The sequence below is a fragment of the Mus caroli genome, chromosome 3, assembly GCF_900094665.2.
Source record: "Mus caroli chromosome 3, CAROLI_EIJ_v1.1, whole genome shotgun sequence".
In the NCBI taxonomy this organism is placed as follows: domain Eukaryota; kingdom Metazoa; phylum Chordata; class Mammalia; order Rodentia; family Muridae; genus Mus; species Mus caroli.
This window is the reverse complement of record NC_034572.1, coordinates 83,237,465-83,253,846: the sequence shown is the minus strand read 5'-3', so window position 1 is coordinate 83,253,846 and position 16,382 is coordinate 83,237,465. Positions and strand designations below refer to the sequence as shown.

Below are 16,382 nucleotides of genomic sequence, written 5' to 3'. Positions count from 1 at the left end.
AAAGTGGTATAGCTTGGTCTTGAAGTAGATTGATTTCCAATTCTCTGAGATACTATAGTGGCTGTATGAGTTTGCACCCCCACCAGCAATGAAGGAAGGTTCCCCATGTCCCATATCTTTCGGAGCATGAGCTATCACTTATGTTATTGATAGTAACCATTCTGACAATATAAGATAGAATCTCAAGATAATTTTGATTTTCATTCCCCTGATAGCTAAGGATATTGGACAAGAAGTCTTTTCTTTTTCTCAGTGCATTATTTACCTGATTCTTGCTTATAGGGGATGGTAACCAGGACCCGGTGCTTCCTTCTGTTGACTCCTAACCTGTAGCACCTTGCAGGAGTACATCTGTGTCCATAGAGACCAGTATGATGAGCAAATACTAAGTGACAAGACCATTGTAGGAGGAGATGACTTCTTCAATATCTCATTTAGTGAGACAGGTGCTGACAAGTGTGTGCTGACAACAGTTATTAAAGATGGGACCCACAGGTTGGAGAGCTGGCTCAGTGATTAGGAGTACTGTCTACTCTTCCAGAGGTTCCAAGTTCATTCCCAGCACTCACATGGTGGCTCACAACTATCTATAATGGGATTTGATGACCTTTTCTGTCATGCAGACATACATGCAAATAGAGCACTCATATGAATAAATAAATCAATCTTTTTATTATTTTTTTAATTAGATATTTTCTTTATTTACATTTCAAATGTTATCCTCTCTCCTAGTTTCCTCTGAGAAAATCCCCTATTCCCTCCCCTCACCCCCTGCTCCCCAACCCACCCACTCCCACTTCCTGGCCCTGGCATTACCCTATACTGGGGCATAGAACTTTTGCAAGACCAAGGGCCTCTCCTCCCATTGATGGATGACTAGGCCATCCTCTGCTACATAAGCAGCTAGAGACCACCATGTGTTTTCTTTGATTGGTGGTTTAGTCCCAGGGAGCTCTCAGGGTAGTGGTTAGTTCTTTTTTTTTTTTTTTTGGTTTTTCGAGACAGGGTTTCTCTGTGTAGCCCTGGCTGTCCTGGCACTCACTTTGTAGACCAGGCTGGCCTCGAACTCAGAAATCCGCCTGCCTCTGCCTCCCGAGTGCTGGGATTAAAGGCGTGCGCCACCACGCCCGGCAGTGGTTAGTTCTTATTGTTGGTCCTCCTATAGGGCTGCAAACCCTTTCAGCTCCTTGACTACTTTCTCTAGCTCCTTCATTGGAAACCCTGTGCTCCATCCAATGGATGACTGTGAGCATCCACTTCTGTATTTGCCAGGCACTGGCAGAGCCTCTCAGGAGACCACTATATCAGGCTCCTGTCAGCAAAATCTTGTTGGCATCCACAATAGTGTCTGAGTTTGGCGGTTGTATATGGTATGAATCCCCAGGTGGGGCAGTCTCTGGATGGTCCTTCCTTCAGTATCTGCTCCGAACTTTGTTTCTGTAACTCCTTCCATGGGTATTTTGTTCCAACTTCTAAGAAGGATGGAAGTATCCACACTTTGGTCTTCCTTCTTCTTGAGTTTCATGTGTTTTGCAAATTGTATCTTGGGTATTCTGAGTTTCTGGACTAATATCCACTTACCAGTAAGGGCATATCATGTGTGTTCTAATAAAAAAATTTTTTCAAAAAGATGGAGTTTGTACTGACACACCTCCAGCTTTCCCATCATGAGCAGTTCATTGTAGGCAAGGGAAATGCTGCCCGTAACTATGCCAAGAAGGACTACCCATGGACGATGAGATCAATGACTCTGTCTTAGATGGGATTACAGGCTGACTAGCAGGGGCTCAAGTCCTGTTTTTCCATACCTTTGGTAGGAAAATGGCTCTAGGTTCTCCTTGATGCTAAACGTCTCCATGCTGATTACAGCTGGAGTTCCTCACTTAGCCAGCCCCGAGTTTTCATGGCTATCTTTGAACCCTACAACTCCATCTTCACTATCTTGCAGCCCTCTGACTGTATCTTCATGGTAGACAATAAGACCATCTATGATATCTGTCATAAAAAACCCCAATATTGAGCACCCAACCTACATTAACCTCAATTGCCACCATTAGGCAGTTTCTATCTTCCATCACTGTCTTCCTTCCATTTGATAGACTTCCATTTCCACCTTCCTGCATATGCCCGTCTACTCTGCTGAGAAAGCCTATCAGGACCCAGGTTCTTCTGCAAAGATCACAAGTACTTACGTTGAGCTAGCCAATCATATGATAAAAAAGTCACCTCACCATGGTAAACACGGAGGTTTGATGCCTGTCGTGGTCTGGTGATGTGGTTCCTAAAGATGTCAATGTCCTGTCTGCCACCATTGAGACCATGTACAGCATGTAGTTTGTAGTCTCATACTCCAATGGCCTCAAGGCTGGCACACACCTCTCCCAGGGATGCCTGGTAGAAACCTGGACCAGCCACAGTGAGCTGTGTGCATGCTGAACAGCACTGGTGTCATTGCTGAGGCCTGGGATCACCCAGACCACAAGTTTGACCTGATGTGTGCAAAGCGTACCTTTGTTCACTGGCGTGTGGATGAGGGGATAGAGGAAGGTGGGACTTCTGAGGTCCATGAGGGCACTGCTACCCTAAATACATGTAGGAAGGGCGGTGTGAATGCTGTTGAAGGGGAAGGGAGGAAGGAAGAGGGGAATACTGATCATCTGTTCTTTTCACTGCAGCTCCAGGCCTTATCCCGAGAACTTTACCTCCAACCTTAGCTGACAGCTACTAAAAGCGTCCTGAGTAGATTATCTTCACTTACCTTTAAAAGATAATTCGGGCTGGAGAGATGGCTCAGCGGTTAAGAGCACTGACTGCTCTTCCGAAGGTCCTGACTTCAAATCCCAGCTCACAACCATCCATAATGAGACCTGACGCCCTCTTCCCATGTGTCTGAAGACAGCTACAATGTACTTAATTATAACAATAACTCTTTAAAAAAATAATTCAACCAACATTTTAGCTATTTGCAGCTCCAGTTTTAGTCCACGCTACTGACAAGAATTCAATGACCTAACGATGTTTCTAATCCAGTCGCTGCTCCCAAACTCCAGCGTTACCAGAAGCATATGAGAACCTCTACTTGGTATCTATAGGCACTGCATGTTCAATAAATTACCATCCACCCCAACCTCTTGTTTTAGTTTATCGACTAAAGAGGTCAATGTCTCTTCTCTCCTCAGAGTCCCACTGACCCTGTTTACAAAACAGCTTCCATCTCCCATGTGCCTCTACATGGGGACTCTACTCTGCTTCCTACCACATAACAAGCACCTGTCACACAAAAGGTTTACTGACCTCGTTTCCTCTGGCCTACTTCCCTCTCAGTCATTCCCACTTCCCAGCTCAGGATTAACAATGCAGCCTCCTATAGCAGTCAGATACTGCACTTGAGGAAATGTGGGTAGAAACCGTGATGATTCACCAGCAGGGAGGCCGTGGGCACTTGCTCCCATTGATGGTGCTGTAAGGGACATGGGGCCTATGTGGCTAGCTTTTCAATATCTCAGGAAAAGAAAGGGGGATAGAGAAATGGCTCAGTAGAGAAGAGAGCTTGCTGCAGTTACAGAGGACTTGTCCAAGTTAGGTTCCAGCATCTGTGTGGGGTGGTTCACGACTGCTTGAAATCCAAGCTGTAAGAGATCAAAAGCCCTCTTCAGGCCTCTAAAGGTACTTGCACGAGTGTGCACATACACACACACACACACACACACACATTTTCTTTTTTTGAATCAGGGGCTTAGAGAAGGGCCCAGTAGTCAGGAGGACTCACCTCTGCAGGCTTCAGTTCTGTTCCCAGCACCTGGGATCATGGCTGACAACCGCCTGGGACTCCAGCTCCTGGGGACCCCATGCCTTCTGGCTTTCCATTTAGATGGATATACTCACAGAGTCTTAAAATGTAAGAAAAACTACTTAAGGCCAGGCAGTGGTGGTGCATGCCTTTAATCCCAGCACTTGGGAGGCAGAGGCAGACAGATTTCTGAGTTCGAGGCCAGCCTGGTCTACAAAGTGAGTTCCAGGACAGTCAGGGCTATACAGAGAAACCCTGACTCGAAAAACCAAAAAGAATTTTAAAAATTAAAAATAAATAAAAATAAATATGAATGAAGATAATTAAATAAAACAGAGAGACTGCAAGCCTGCCTCCATAAAAAATCCTAACGCTTCATGTATAGAAAATAGACTTCAGCAGGGCGTGGTGGCGCACGCCTTTAATCCCAGCACTCGGGAGGCAGAGGCAGGCGAATTTCTGAATTCGAGGCCAGCCTGGTCTACAAAGTGAGTGCCAGGACAGCCAGGGCTACACAGAGAAACCCTGTCTCGAAAAACCTAAAAAAAAAAAAAAGAAAATAGACTTCAACAGTTTGCTTTCTCCACATAATACCTTTTTCTTTCCTTTCTTAACTAGATTTATTTTAAATCATGCATATGTGTTTGTATGCCAGATGTGTGTGTGTGTGTGTGTGTGTGTGTGTGTGTGTGTGTGTGTGAGGGAGAGAGAGAGATGCTGGAATAATGGTTATAAGCCACTTGATGTAGGTGCTGGGAACCGAACTCTGGTTCTCTGGAAGGGCAATAAACATTCTGGAAGGGCAATAAACGTTCTTAACTGTTGAACTATATCTCCAGCCCCAAATACCCTTTTTTATCCTTTGACCCTCGGTGAGTTTTTCTCTCTTTGGAAGTTTTCCTGGCTCCAATCCAGGTAGAATTAATAGCTCTCATCTCGGTCTCTGGGCATATCCCTGTCTCTTTTTCCAGTGCTTAAAGTATATTGTGTTATGGTTATTTGTCCTCAAAACATATATAATAATATTATATATTTCATCGTTATGCCGTCAGCATTTAACTGGCACTTGACACAGCCGGTCCTCTCGAAATGTTTGCTGACCTTAAGATCCTGTTCGGGGCCCAAGGCTGGCGAAATTGATGGCGCAATACGGTTAATGAATTCGGATAACCATTAGAGGGCAGACTAATCCCATGGCGTTCCGTCCCAAAGACTCGCTCCTTCATTTATTCTTCTCGTGGTCATTTCCAACCAGAACTTCACAGTCCCATTTTAACGATCTTCCACACAAAACACTCACACGAGGTTACATCTCTTCTCTAGCCACCCACATTCTCTCCCCAGTTTCCATCATTATTTGGGGGAACTAAAGAGTTAACTCCACCCTCCCACCTGGTCATCTTGCTCTGTTAATCTGCGCGATCTGGGAGGCGGCGAAGAAGAAAGGGGAGGTACTCATTGATGGACTGGGTAACCCGGACTCTGGCTCGCCTCTACTTGATTGCCTTTTCCAGAAACCCTCCCAAACTCCTATAGCCACACACACCTTTCCCGGCCAAGATCCAAACAAGCTTCTACTTTCCTCTTCCCTAGGAGCCAGGTAGAAGAGGTGGGTACAGGAGAGGGGCGGGGGGCAGCTTCCTCACACCCTTCCTCAGTCCTGGTTCCCCCGCGGCCTAGGCGCCCCGCCCGCGGATGCTGCCAGGGGAGGGAAACCTCGCGCAGGGACAGCGCGGCGGGAAGAGGGTCAGCAATAACTGGCGCACGCGAGGGTGGGAACCAGCCCTAGTCAGGGCTGGGAGCAAGGAGTTAAAGGGCCGGGATTGGCTCCCCCGGCTCTCTTGTCACCGAATCTGGGAGGGAAGGATTCGCTGCCTGGCTCAGGACCTTGTGGTCCCGTCGTCCCCCCCCCCCCCCCCCCCCCCCCTCCCCCCCCCCCCCCCCCCCCCCTCCCGCCCCCGCCCGCCTCCGGAACGGCCGGAGAGACTTGAGCCAGCCGGACGCCCCTTCTGGCATACTCCTGGGGCAAGCGCGAGCGCACACTCCCCTTTCCTCGCTGGCGCACCCGCTCCCCTCGCTCTTCTTAGATCGCCCCCTCGTTCTCTCGCTCTCCACGGACTCCCTTCGGGTGCTGCGCTCGCTCCCACCTGCTCTAAAGCACCCTCCGCTCTCGGACGCTCCCAATTCCGCGCTGCTGCTCGAAGGCGGGACAGTCGCAGCCTCGGCAGGCAGCTTGCCCTCGGGGCTGCGGCTTCAACCCAGCCCCCTCCCTCGCTACTGCTCGGGCGCTCTTGACGCCCGACCCTCGCCTCTGAGCCCGAGAACGGCGATCAGACCATGGTGACAGCGCTGCTCCGTCGCTGCGCTCGCTGAGACCATGCCGGGTTCCCGACGCGTCCGTCCGCGCCTAAGGGCGCTGCTGCTGCTACCGCCGCTGCTGCTGCTCCGGGGCGGCCACGCGGGCGACCTGACCGTGGCCGTGGTGCTGCCGCTGACCAACACCTCGTACCCGTGGTCTTGGGCGCGTGTAGGGCCGGCCGTGGAATTGGCTCTCGGGAGGGTGAAGGCTCGGCCAGACTTGCTGCCGGGTTGGACGGTCCGTATGGTGCTGGGCAGCAGCGAGAACGCGGCGGGCGTCTGCTCCGACACCGCCGCACCGCTGGCCGCGGTGGATCTCAAGTGGGAGCACAGCCCCGCGGTGTTCCTGGGCCCCGGCTGCGTGTACTCTGCTGCCCCAGTGGGGCGCTTCACCGCGCACTGGCGGGTGCCGCTTCTGACGGCTGGCGCCCCGGCTCTGGGCATCGGGGTGAAGGATGAGTACGCGCTAACCACCCGCACAGGACCCAGCCATGTCAAGCTGGGCGACTTCGTGACGGCGCTGCATCGACGGCTGGGCTGGGAGCACCAGGCGCTGGTGCTCTATGCAGATAGGCTGGGCGACGACCGGCCGTGCTTCTTCATAGTGGAGGGGCTGTACATGAGGGTGCGTGAGCGACTCAACATCACAGTCAATCACCAGGAGTTCGTCGAGGGCGACCCGGACCACTACACCAAGCTACTACGGACCGTGCAGCGCAAGGGCAGAGGTGAGGCTGGCACCCACCAGACGGCTGGCTCGAGCGGCCTGATCTCCGGCCAGTCCACAGCCTGGCATTCCGCCTCTGGGGGCCAGGCCTCCTCCTCTTAGAGTCTTGCCCAACTCCTACCTCAGAGTTTCTAGTTCTTTCTCTCCGCGCGGGGTTTGCATTCCTTCCCTTTCCCCCTCCCCTCCTGTCTCCCGTGACCTTCCTGCCGCGGACTGTCTTGACTTAAGCGCGGAAGGGCCTAGTTCTACTGCGCCCTCAGCTTCCTGGCTCTTCTCCCTGCTGTTTTCGCTCTAACTTACCACGTTCTTCCTCCAGTTACTTCTATTGTTCCCACATGAGCTCTCGAGCTCTCGTGTCCCTTCTCTGGCTGGTCATTCTCTGATTCTTCCTGCAGTCTTGGTCCTCGTCCCCCCCCACACACACACACACACACACACTCACACAGACGTATAGACACACACACACACACACACACACACACACCTTGCCCCACCTTCTCTTTCTTCCTCCCATTCCTCTCTCTTCCTATCCCTCATACCTCCTTCTCCCATCTTTCACATTCTCTTGACAAGGCCCAAGACTGAGCCAGGAGTTGCTATCCTTTGGAGACTACAAATCAGAGTTCCCTCCTTTGTAGTACTTTGTGTGTTGTATGTTCACTCATGTGGCTCTCTCTCTCTCTCCTCTTTTCTCTCTCCTCTCTCTTTCCCCTCCTCTGCCTTCCCCTCTTCTTCCTCCTTTTCCTTCAGTTATCTACATCTGCAGTTCTCCGGATGCCTTCAGGAATCTGATGCTTTTGGCCCTGGATGCTGGCCTGACTGGGGAGGACTATGTTTTCTTCCACCTGGATGTGTTTGGGCAAAGCCTTCAGGGTGCTCAGGGCCCTATTCCCAGGAAGCCTTGGAAAAGAGAAGATGGGCAGGATAGGAGAGCCCGCCAGGCCTTTCAGGTGAGTGCTGAGATTTGAAACCCAGGTGTAGGACTCTGAGCTATTGAAACATCATTTCTGGGCACTTTGCCCCTATGTATCTGAAATGATTCCAGAAAATGGGTTTTTGATAGTCTTAGAGCTGAACCATGCACTTCTTGACATTTAGGGACTTCAGAGTCCGGAGGCTAAACAGATAATTTTATAGGCCTGAAGTAGGAGGATATTGAAGACCCATGGACCAGACAGCACTTGAATCCTTTTGCTCAAGCACAGGGGCCATCTCATGCAGGACACAGGGCTCGATTCGATCTTAGTCTCATTTATTATTATTTATTTTGTTTTTTGTTTGTTTTGTTGTTGTTTTGTTTTGTTTGAGTCAAAATCTCTCTGTGTTTTCCTGGTTGTTCTGGAACCTATCCAGACCAGGCTGGCCTCAAACTCAAAGATTCTCTTGCTTCTGCCTCCCGAGTGCTCTGATTAAAGGCTTGTGCTACCACACCAAGCCATTCAACTTGATCCCAACCTAAACAGGCTGGTCTGGGAGATAGGACCCCAGATGACTCCAGGATACAGGAAGAACTGGAGTCAGCTCCTATCATTCCTCTTTTCAATGATTCCTCCCTTAGGCTGCCAAAATTATTACTTACAAAGAACCCGATAATCCTGAGTACTTGGAATTCCTGAAGCAGCTAAAACTCTTGGCTGACAAGAAGTTCAACTTCACCATGGAGGATGGCCTGGTAGGGGGGGGGGTAGAGGGAGGGTCCTAGGCTCCTCCAGTGCAGCTCTCCAGACCCTAATTCATGGCTCTCTGTTACTCTAGCCTGCTCTCTCAGGCATCCCAACATCCCATCTCCCCTTTCTCCCTGCCTATTATCTGTATCTCTCCTGACGGTGGAGGGGTGCAGTGGCAAAATTAACCCTTGAACCTAAAGTCCTCCTCAGGAAAATGCAAGTGGCATATCCTGCCCTATCTGCCTAGCATCGCTCAGAGTCAGGAGAACTGGAGGTGCAAAGTATCTGTGTGGACTATGGTTGTTTTCTCTATCTCCTTACAAGCTCTCACTACCGCCCCCCTCAACCCAGTTCCCTGCCCACAGCGCTGCACTTTGTCACTCTGAGCCCTTTATCTATCTGCCCTGCCTGAGCTCTGCTTGCTTCTACAGAAAAATATCATCCCAGCATCCTTCCATGATGGGCTCCTGCTCTATGTCCAGGCAGTGACAGAGACTCTGGCACAGGGGGGCACTGTCACTGATGGAGAGAACATTACTCAGCGGATGTGGAACCGAGGTTTCCAAGGTCAGGGCCTAGAATTAAGTGGAATGGGCTGCTTTGGGGCTGGAGGTGAGATTGGAGCCCCCCGCCCCCCCCCCCGTTGTCCCAGCAGGAGAAGAAGCCTGTTACCCAGCTGTGTCTCCTAAGTTTCATAAAATTCTGCATGCCGAGTCTGCATGCATGCACAGTTGTCCTTTTCACCACCGTGCAGATATCCACACTAGTGTCTACATCTCTGGAGATGTAGAGGGTGGAGGGATGGAGGAGAGGGTGGGATGAAGTGAGGCATCTCTGAGCCTCCATTATTTCAAAACACAGCCTTCCTCCCCTGTGGCCCTAGGTGTGACAGGATACCTAAAAATTGATAGAAATGGAGATCGGGACACTGATTTCTCCCTCTGGGATATGGATCCTGAGACAGGTGCCTTCAGGGTAAGTTCACACCTACACCAAGGAGACAATGCCTAGCAAGAATGGCGACTCATCCTCCTAACTCCACAGCCCCTCCTGGTATCTGCTTATTCTTTGGACAGCTATGAGATACTAAATAGGGCAGGCTCAACTCCTCAGTCTGGGAGCAAGCAAAATGATGAGATGTGCAGACTTCCTCCCTCACAGAACCCCAGGTCTGAAGAAGGAATATAGAGTCAGGCTCTTGAGTTCCTAAGATAGGTGGGACCCATCCTAGCAGAATGCATGTGTACAACTGTGTAAATGTAGCAAGGACAGGAAGGGACAGGGGTCAAAGGCACCAAGATTCAAATCTACCAGTGAAGGCCTTCCAGAGGGGACATATAGGGATTAGGCCTGGAATTATTTCTGTCTTGCAACGAATTCCAACTTCTTGAATAAAGGGTTGGGATTTCCAATGGGGTTCCCTATGGGTGTTTTGCTGCAAAGCCTTTGAGTGTTCAAGGGTTTTGCCCCATAATGCCATGGGCATGGGTTTGAAAACTCATGGATAGTCACAGCAGGAACCTAGTGAGTAGTTGGTAGCCCAGATGAGGGTCCTGGAAGTAGAGGGGCAAGCAGGAGGCAGGATGGTACAGGAGGCTACAGGCACTCACCTCCTCCACCCCACCCCACCCCCTGTTCTCCCTCAGGTTGTCCTGAACTTTAATGGTACTTCCCAGGAGCTGATGGCTGTGTCAGAACACAGATTATACTGGCCTCTGGGATACCCACCTCCTGACATCCCTAAATGTGGCTTTGACAATGAGGACCCAGCCTGCAACCAAGGTGACAGGCCCATGATTCCAGAATCCTGATGTGCAGCCACTGCCTCCTCCCCAGGGAGTTAAACAGAGGCTTCTTGGCTCCGGACTTGACTGCCCTTCCTTTATCATATCAGTCAACTGATTACCAGACGACTCCTCTTCCCTATTGTCTAACCCTAGTCTCTCTTCTACAACTTGGACTCTTCCCACAGACCACTTTTCCACACTGGAGGTTCTGGCTTTGGTGGGCAGCCTCTCTCTGATTAGCTTTCTGATTGTATCTTTCTTCATATACAGGTAAGTTAAGGCACAGGGGTGCTAGGCGAGAAGGGAGCAGGAGGAGAGGAGGCCTGGGAGGAAGCCTAATGGGGGGAAAGAATACTTCTTTCATTCCCTCCGTGAGGAGGCAGAGCTCCAGATTGGAGTCTGGAAAGCATGGATCGGTTAAAGCCATAAAGTAGCTGGGAAGTGATTTCAGAGCAGAGCGGATGCTGATGTGGGACTAGCATCCTTTGCTGAGACCAGATAGAGAGCAGTAGTTCAAAACCTTCAGATGGCTGGGCGGTGGTGGTGCAGGCCTTTAATCCCAGCACTCAGGAGGCAGATGCAGATGAATCTGTGAGTTCAAGGCTAGCCTAGTGTATAGATAGTATGGACAGCCAGGGCTACACAGAGAAACCCTGTCTCAAAAAACAAAAAACAAACAAACAAACAAACTTCAGCTACTGACTTCAACTAAAGGAGTTGGTTCTGGATGACAATTCAGTTGAGAGCTAAGTACTGACCCTAAAAGGTGAGCGAGCCCACTCCTGGCCTCTGGTGCGTGGGGAAATAAAAGTACAGAGCAGGATAAGGAAACAGGAAAGGGGGGGGGGGGAAGAGAGCAGTGCTGACTGAGCATGTGTGCCAGGCACTTCCACACTCAGGACACTGCATCCTGTAATAATTAAGAATGAAGTAGAAGCTGGGTGTGGTGTGCATAGCTTTACTCCGGCACTCGGGTGGTAGAGAGAGGTGGATCTCTGTGAGTTCAAGGTCAGCCTGGTCTACGTAGTGAGCTCCAGGACAACCCAGGCTACATAGTGAGATGTCTGTCTTATTTAAAAAAAAAAAAAAAAAAAAAGATACAGAGACCTCCAGTTTCCAAAGGAAGGAGCTGAGGTGACTTCTCCCTGTCGGGTAAGATCCCCTGTGAGTTAGAATTTCCCTCAGGCTCCAAGTCCCAGCTCTCAGCTCTGAGAACAGGATTCCTTCAAGCATCCCTTAGCATGTGGGGTGTCCTGGGGCTCTGAGGGCTGCGGAGCACCCCACCAGGGTTCGGGGCTCAGGTGCAGGCTTCACATTCCAGGAAGATGCAGCTGGAAAAGGAGCTGGTCTCAGAGTTGTGGCGGGTGCGCTGGGAGGACTTGCAGCCCAGCAGCCTGGAAAGGCACCTTCGGAGCGCTGGCAGCCGGCTGACCCTGAGTGGGGTGAGGACACTGCTGTCTCTGGAGGATGGGGATAGCTGAGTACCAAGAGCAATGGCTGATGAGTTAGCGGAAGCTTCTAGATGAGGTGACTCACCTGGACCCAGGACTTGGGTGGTTAAGATAGGAAGATCTTGCTGTAGGTCTGAGGCTAGCCCATCCGTCTCTCATAAAACCAGAGCCAAATAAAAGAACAGGCTAACCCCCAGCTCTGCCTTCACTTGCTCACTCTGACATTGTCTTAGGTGAGGGTTGCAGTTACAGTCTCTGTAACAAGGCTTTCTCAAAGGTCAAATGACATAGTCTGAGTAAGCACACAGATATGAGTCTCGTACACTACACAAAGGCGGGTGGGAGCTGGCATGGGTAGCTCACACCTGCAATCATTACTACAAGTTCCAGGGCAGCCTGAGCTAAAGAGTGAGAGTCTCTCTCTGCAGGGTAAACAGATAAGGGGCAGTGTGATTGAATCTAGAACTTCCAGGATGCAGAATGACCTCTGGGCTGACCAATAGATGACTATTGTTCATCTCTGTAGCGAGGCTCCAATTATGGCTCCCTGCTAACCACGGAGGGCCAGTTCCAAGTCTTTGCCAAGACAGCATACTATAAGGTAGGTAGGTCTGGGGAAAGATTGTAGAGTGTGCTCTGAGGACTAAGAGATGGTTCTGAGGTGGGCTGCCAGGGGGCAGGGGTGGTCCCAGGGCAGGGGTGGGCTTTTAGAAGCAGGTAGAGAGCTGGGGTCATGGATGGGTTTCAGAAGCAGATGGGCGTCTCAGGCCATCTCCTGAATAATAAGTCTCCATTTCTTGCTCAGGGCAACCTCGTGGCTGTGAAACGTGTGAACCGGAAACGCATTGAGTTGACCCGAAAAGTCCTGTTTGAACTTAAACATGTAATTTAGGGGAACAAGGCTGTGGCTTGGGAAGGGCCCCATGGGTACTCCAAGAGAGTCGGCCAACAGAACTTGATTATGGAAGGATCTATACATCTGGGATGGGTCCTTGAGTCTTGTGGGTAGGAAAAAGGAGATCAGTCATGAGAGATCACTGGGTCCTCCAGGGTCCAGACGGGTTGTCCTCATAGGTACAGCCAGGAAATCAAGGGGTTAGGGAGCAGAGGCTGAGAAAGACTGTTAACCAACACGTGACTTGGTGAGGTATGAAGCCTCTGCCAGGGCCTTGATGCTGCCCCCACCTGCAGATGCGGGATGTGCAGAATGAGCACTTGACCAGATTTGTGGGTGCTTGTACCGACCCTCCCAACATCTGTATCCTCACAGAGTACTGTCCCCGTGGGAGCCTACAGGTGAGCGGGACAAGAGGGAGTGTGTCGAGAAGCCTGGGGTTCCGGCCCTGGCTCTTACCCCATTGATCACATGAGCCCAGATAAGCTTCCTCTTTCTGGCCATTCTTGGCCTCTCTGTAAATGGGAGTTAGGGGCGGGCATGGCACTACAGCAAATCCAACTGTCCAAGCTTATGCCAGTAGCTCCCTTGTACCCTCCTCCTACTCCCAGGGGGTCTGACTCTTGCTGCCCCAGCAGGACATTCTAGAGAATGAGAGTATTACCCTGGACTGGATGTTTCGGTACTCACTCACCAATGACATTGTCAAGGTGAGTCCAGAGGAGCTCCCTGGATGCCAGGCAAGGGCTGGGCATGCTTGGAAGTCATGAACTCGAGCCCTCTCGCCTTCCTAAATATTCCAGGGAATGCTCTTTCTACACAACGGGGCCATTGGTTCCCATGGGAACCTCAAGTCATCCAACTGCGTGGTAGATGGACGTTTTGTGTTAAAGATCACAGACTATGGGCTGGAGAGCTTCAGAGACCCGGAGCCAGAGCAAGGACACACCCTCTTTGCCAGTAAGTCTGACTCTTGACCCTAGGCCTCTGCTGCCAACACAGCTGAGAAGGGAAACTGAGGCCTAACCTCTGCATGACTTGGGTATACCTCTCATCTGCAGGCTCAATCTTCATTGGTTAAAAAGGAGGTCAGACCAAGTGGTCACTGGTTCTCAGCACTGTGCCATGTGCACAGGAGTCCTAGCTACACCCTTGATCTCTGATTATCTTAAACCATATGACAGCTTATTTTCGCAGCCTTCTCAGATTATCACACCATCCTGTCTTACTTTTTTTTTTATTTAAATATTTATTTATTTATTTCCTGCATAGGAATACACCATTGCTCTCTTCAGACACAGCAGAGGAGGGCATCAGATCTCATTACAGATGGTCGTGAGCCACCATGTGGTTGCTGGGAATTGAACTCAGGACCTCTGGAAGAGCAGTCAGTGCTCTTAACCACTGAGCTATTTCTCCAGCCACCCCCCACCCCGGCTTACTTTTATTATAGCATTTATTACGCATGAAATATAATATTCATTTGCTAGTTTTTCTTTTTCCCATCAGAATGTAAAATCCCTTATCCCCTCTATGACTCCTGACCTCTGATCCACAGAAAAACTGTGGACTGCACCTGAGCTCCTGCGAATGGCTTCGCCACCTGCCCGTGGCTCCCAAGCTGGGGATGTCTACAGTTTTGGTATCATCCTTCAGGAAATTGCCCTAAGAAGTGGGGTTTTCTATGTGGAAGGTTTGGACCTCAGCCCAAAAGGTGAGGATCACCTGGCCTATACCCCAGCCAGGTGACGAATCTACCTCCAGAGGAGGGAACCTCTCCAAACACCCCTACCATTCCTTCTGGAGTGGGGAATCAGCCACTATCCTTTGCTCTGTGGCTTCCAGTGACCAGTCCACTCTGTGCTCTGGTCTGGACTTGCCCCACCTAGACAGGTCTATCCCAGCTGGTTGCCCAGCTAGGCTTGCCGCTCTTCAGTGCGTGCCCCTTCCACACAGAGATCATTGAGCGTGTGACTCGGGGCGAGCAGCCCCCATTCCGACCTTCCATGGATCTGCAGAGCCACCTGGAGGAACTGGGACAGCTGATGCAGAGGTGCTGGGCAGAGGATCCCCAGGAGCGGCCACCCTTTCAACAGATCCGCCTGGCGCTGCGCAAGTTCAACAAGTTAGTGGTCTCTCCCACTACAGCCACTGTAAATCCCACACTTAAATCTTCTACAGTGGCAGCCCACTGCAGCCATCACAGCCTCAAAGGCATCTGCATAGCTGGATGACTTGGCTGTCCCAACAGCTCCTTACCATTCACTACTCCTTCCTCTGCCAACATTGATACCCCACACCCTTTCCTGCCCACGGCCCTGTACTGACCCCCAGACTTAGGATAAATAAGAGTGTATGGGCCAAATACTCCGGCCTCTTCCCATAGTCTCAATCCTACTCAAAAGCTCCTAGCCTAGTCCTTCCGTCTCTTTTTTCCAGTATGCCCACCAGCTAGTTCTCCCACTCATGTCTCTCTGCTGCCTGTCACTAGCCTCGGCTCACCCTGCTTCTCTCCCTATCCACCTCCTTCAAACTCACTTGTGTTCAATAAGAATAAGTAAGAACTCCAGCTGGGCAGAGAAGCAGGTAAATGTCTGTGGGTTCAAGGCCAGTTGCTCTTTTCACCTAAAACCCCTGATAATGTGAATAGATCCAGCTATGGCTACCTAGAGAGACCCTGTCTTTAAGGATGGGGGCAGGCATGGTGAGTGCCTGAATAATGTGGGCACTGCCAGGAAGTCCCACGAGGGACTGCCAGTCATCCCATCTCATCTCATCTGCTCCCCCCGACCCTGTAACCCATGGCCCTCAGGGAGAACAGCAGCAACATCCTGGACAACCTGCTATCACGCATGGAACAGTACGCCAACAACCTGGAGGAACTGGTAGAGGAGAGAACACAGGCTTATCTGGAGGAGAAGCGCAAAGCTGAGGCCTTGCTTTACCAGATTCTGCCTCAGTGAGTTCTAAATTCTGCACATACACACACAAACGTATAGCCCTGTCCCCACCCCACCTCACCTCCTGGTCTCTACCTGCCCTCTCCCCTCAGCTCTGTGGCTGAGCAGCTGAAGAGAGGCGAGACAGTCCAGGCTGAGGCCTTTGATAGTGTTACTATCTACTTCAGTGATATCGTGGGCTTTACAGCTCTTTCAGCAGAGAGCACACCCATGCAGGTAAGCCGGGGTTCAGCCACAGGCAACAGGCCAGGTAGGTCAGCTTGGCCACCTGGTTAGTACTCTCCACTTGTCCCTGGTGGGAGCCCTCATTCACCATTTCTCTTGGCTTCCTTTGCCTTCCAGGTGGTCACCCTGCTCAATGATCTGTACACCTGTTTTGATGCTGTCATAGACAACTTTGATGTGTACAAGGTGAGGTTATGAGTAGAGATAGGAAAGACAGGCAGACATGGACAGTCAGAAAATGTTCAGAGGGATCCTCTGAAACAAACAAAACAAAACAAGAAAAGGCCAGGCAGTGGTGGTGCACACCTTTAATCCTACCACTTGAAGATAGAGGCAGGGAAATCTCTATGAGTTTGAGGCCAGCCTGATCTACTGAGCAAGTTTCAGGACAGGACCCCAGAGCTACACTCAAAGAAACTCTGTCTTGAAAAAACAAAGGAGCCGGGCGTGGTGGCGCATGCCTTTAATCCCAGCACTCGGGAGGCAGAGGCAGGCGGATTTCTGAGTTCGAGGCCAGCCTGG

General features: G+C 50.8%; 1 protein-coding gene across 1 annotated transcript in view; it reads left to right on the top strand.

The window, feature by feature from the left end:
* Nucleotides 1–5,782: 5,782 nt before the first annotated feature.
* The window catches only part of Npr1 (natriuretic peptide receptor 1), a 16,111-nt gene continuing 5,511 nt past the window's right edge, over nucleotides 5,783–16,382 (top strand). The window contains exons 1-18 of the mRNA XM_021158412.2: nucleotides 5,783–6,876; nucleotides 7,626–7,825; nucleotides 8,434–8,547; nucleotides 8,974–9,109; nucleotides 9,426–9,517; nucleotides 10,189–10,324; nucleotides 10,515–10,599; nucleotides 11,651–11,771; nucleotides 12,307–12,381; nucleotides 12,586–12,663; nucleotides 12,972–13,076; nucleotides 13,314–13,385; nucleotides 13,479–13,635; nucleotides 14,234–14,389; nucleotides 14,632–14,800; nucleotides 15,488–15,634; nucleotides 15,728–15,851; nucleotides 15,978–16,046. Of these exons, the coding sequence (XP_021014071.1) occupies nucleotides 6,168–6,876; nucleotides 7,626–7,825; nucleotides 8,434–8,547; nucleotides 8,974–9,109; nucleotides 9,426–9,517; nucleotides 10,189–10,324; nucleotides 10,515–10,599; nucleotides 11,651–11,771; nucleotides 12,307–12,381; nucleotides 12,586–12,663; nucleotides 12,972–13,076; nucleotides 13,314–13,385; nucleotides 13,479–13,635; nucleotides 14,234–14,389; nucleotides 14,632–14,800; nucleotides 15,488–15,634; nucleotides 15,728–15,851; nucleotides 15,978–16,046 (2,745 nt within the window). The 5' untranslated portion in view covers nucleotides 5,783–6,167. The remainder of the gene's footprint in view (nucleotides 6,877–7,625; nucleotides 7,826–8,433; nucleotides 8,548–8,973; nucleotides 9,110–9,425; nucleotides 9,518–10,188; nucleotides 10,325–10,514; nucleotides 10,600–11,650; nucleotides 11,772–12,306; nucleotides 12,382–12,585; nucleotides 12,664–12,971; nucleotides 13,077–13,313; nucleotides 13,386–13,478; nucleotides 13,636–14,233; nucleotides 14,390–14,631; nucleotides 14,801–15,487; nucleotides 15,635–15,727; nucleotides 15,852–15,977; nucleotides 16,047–16,382) is intronic.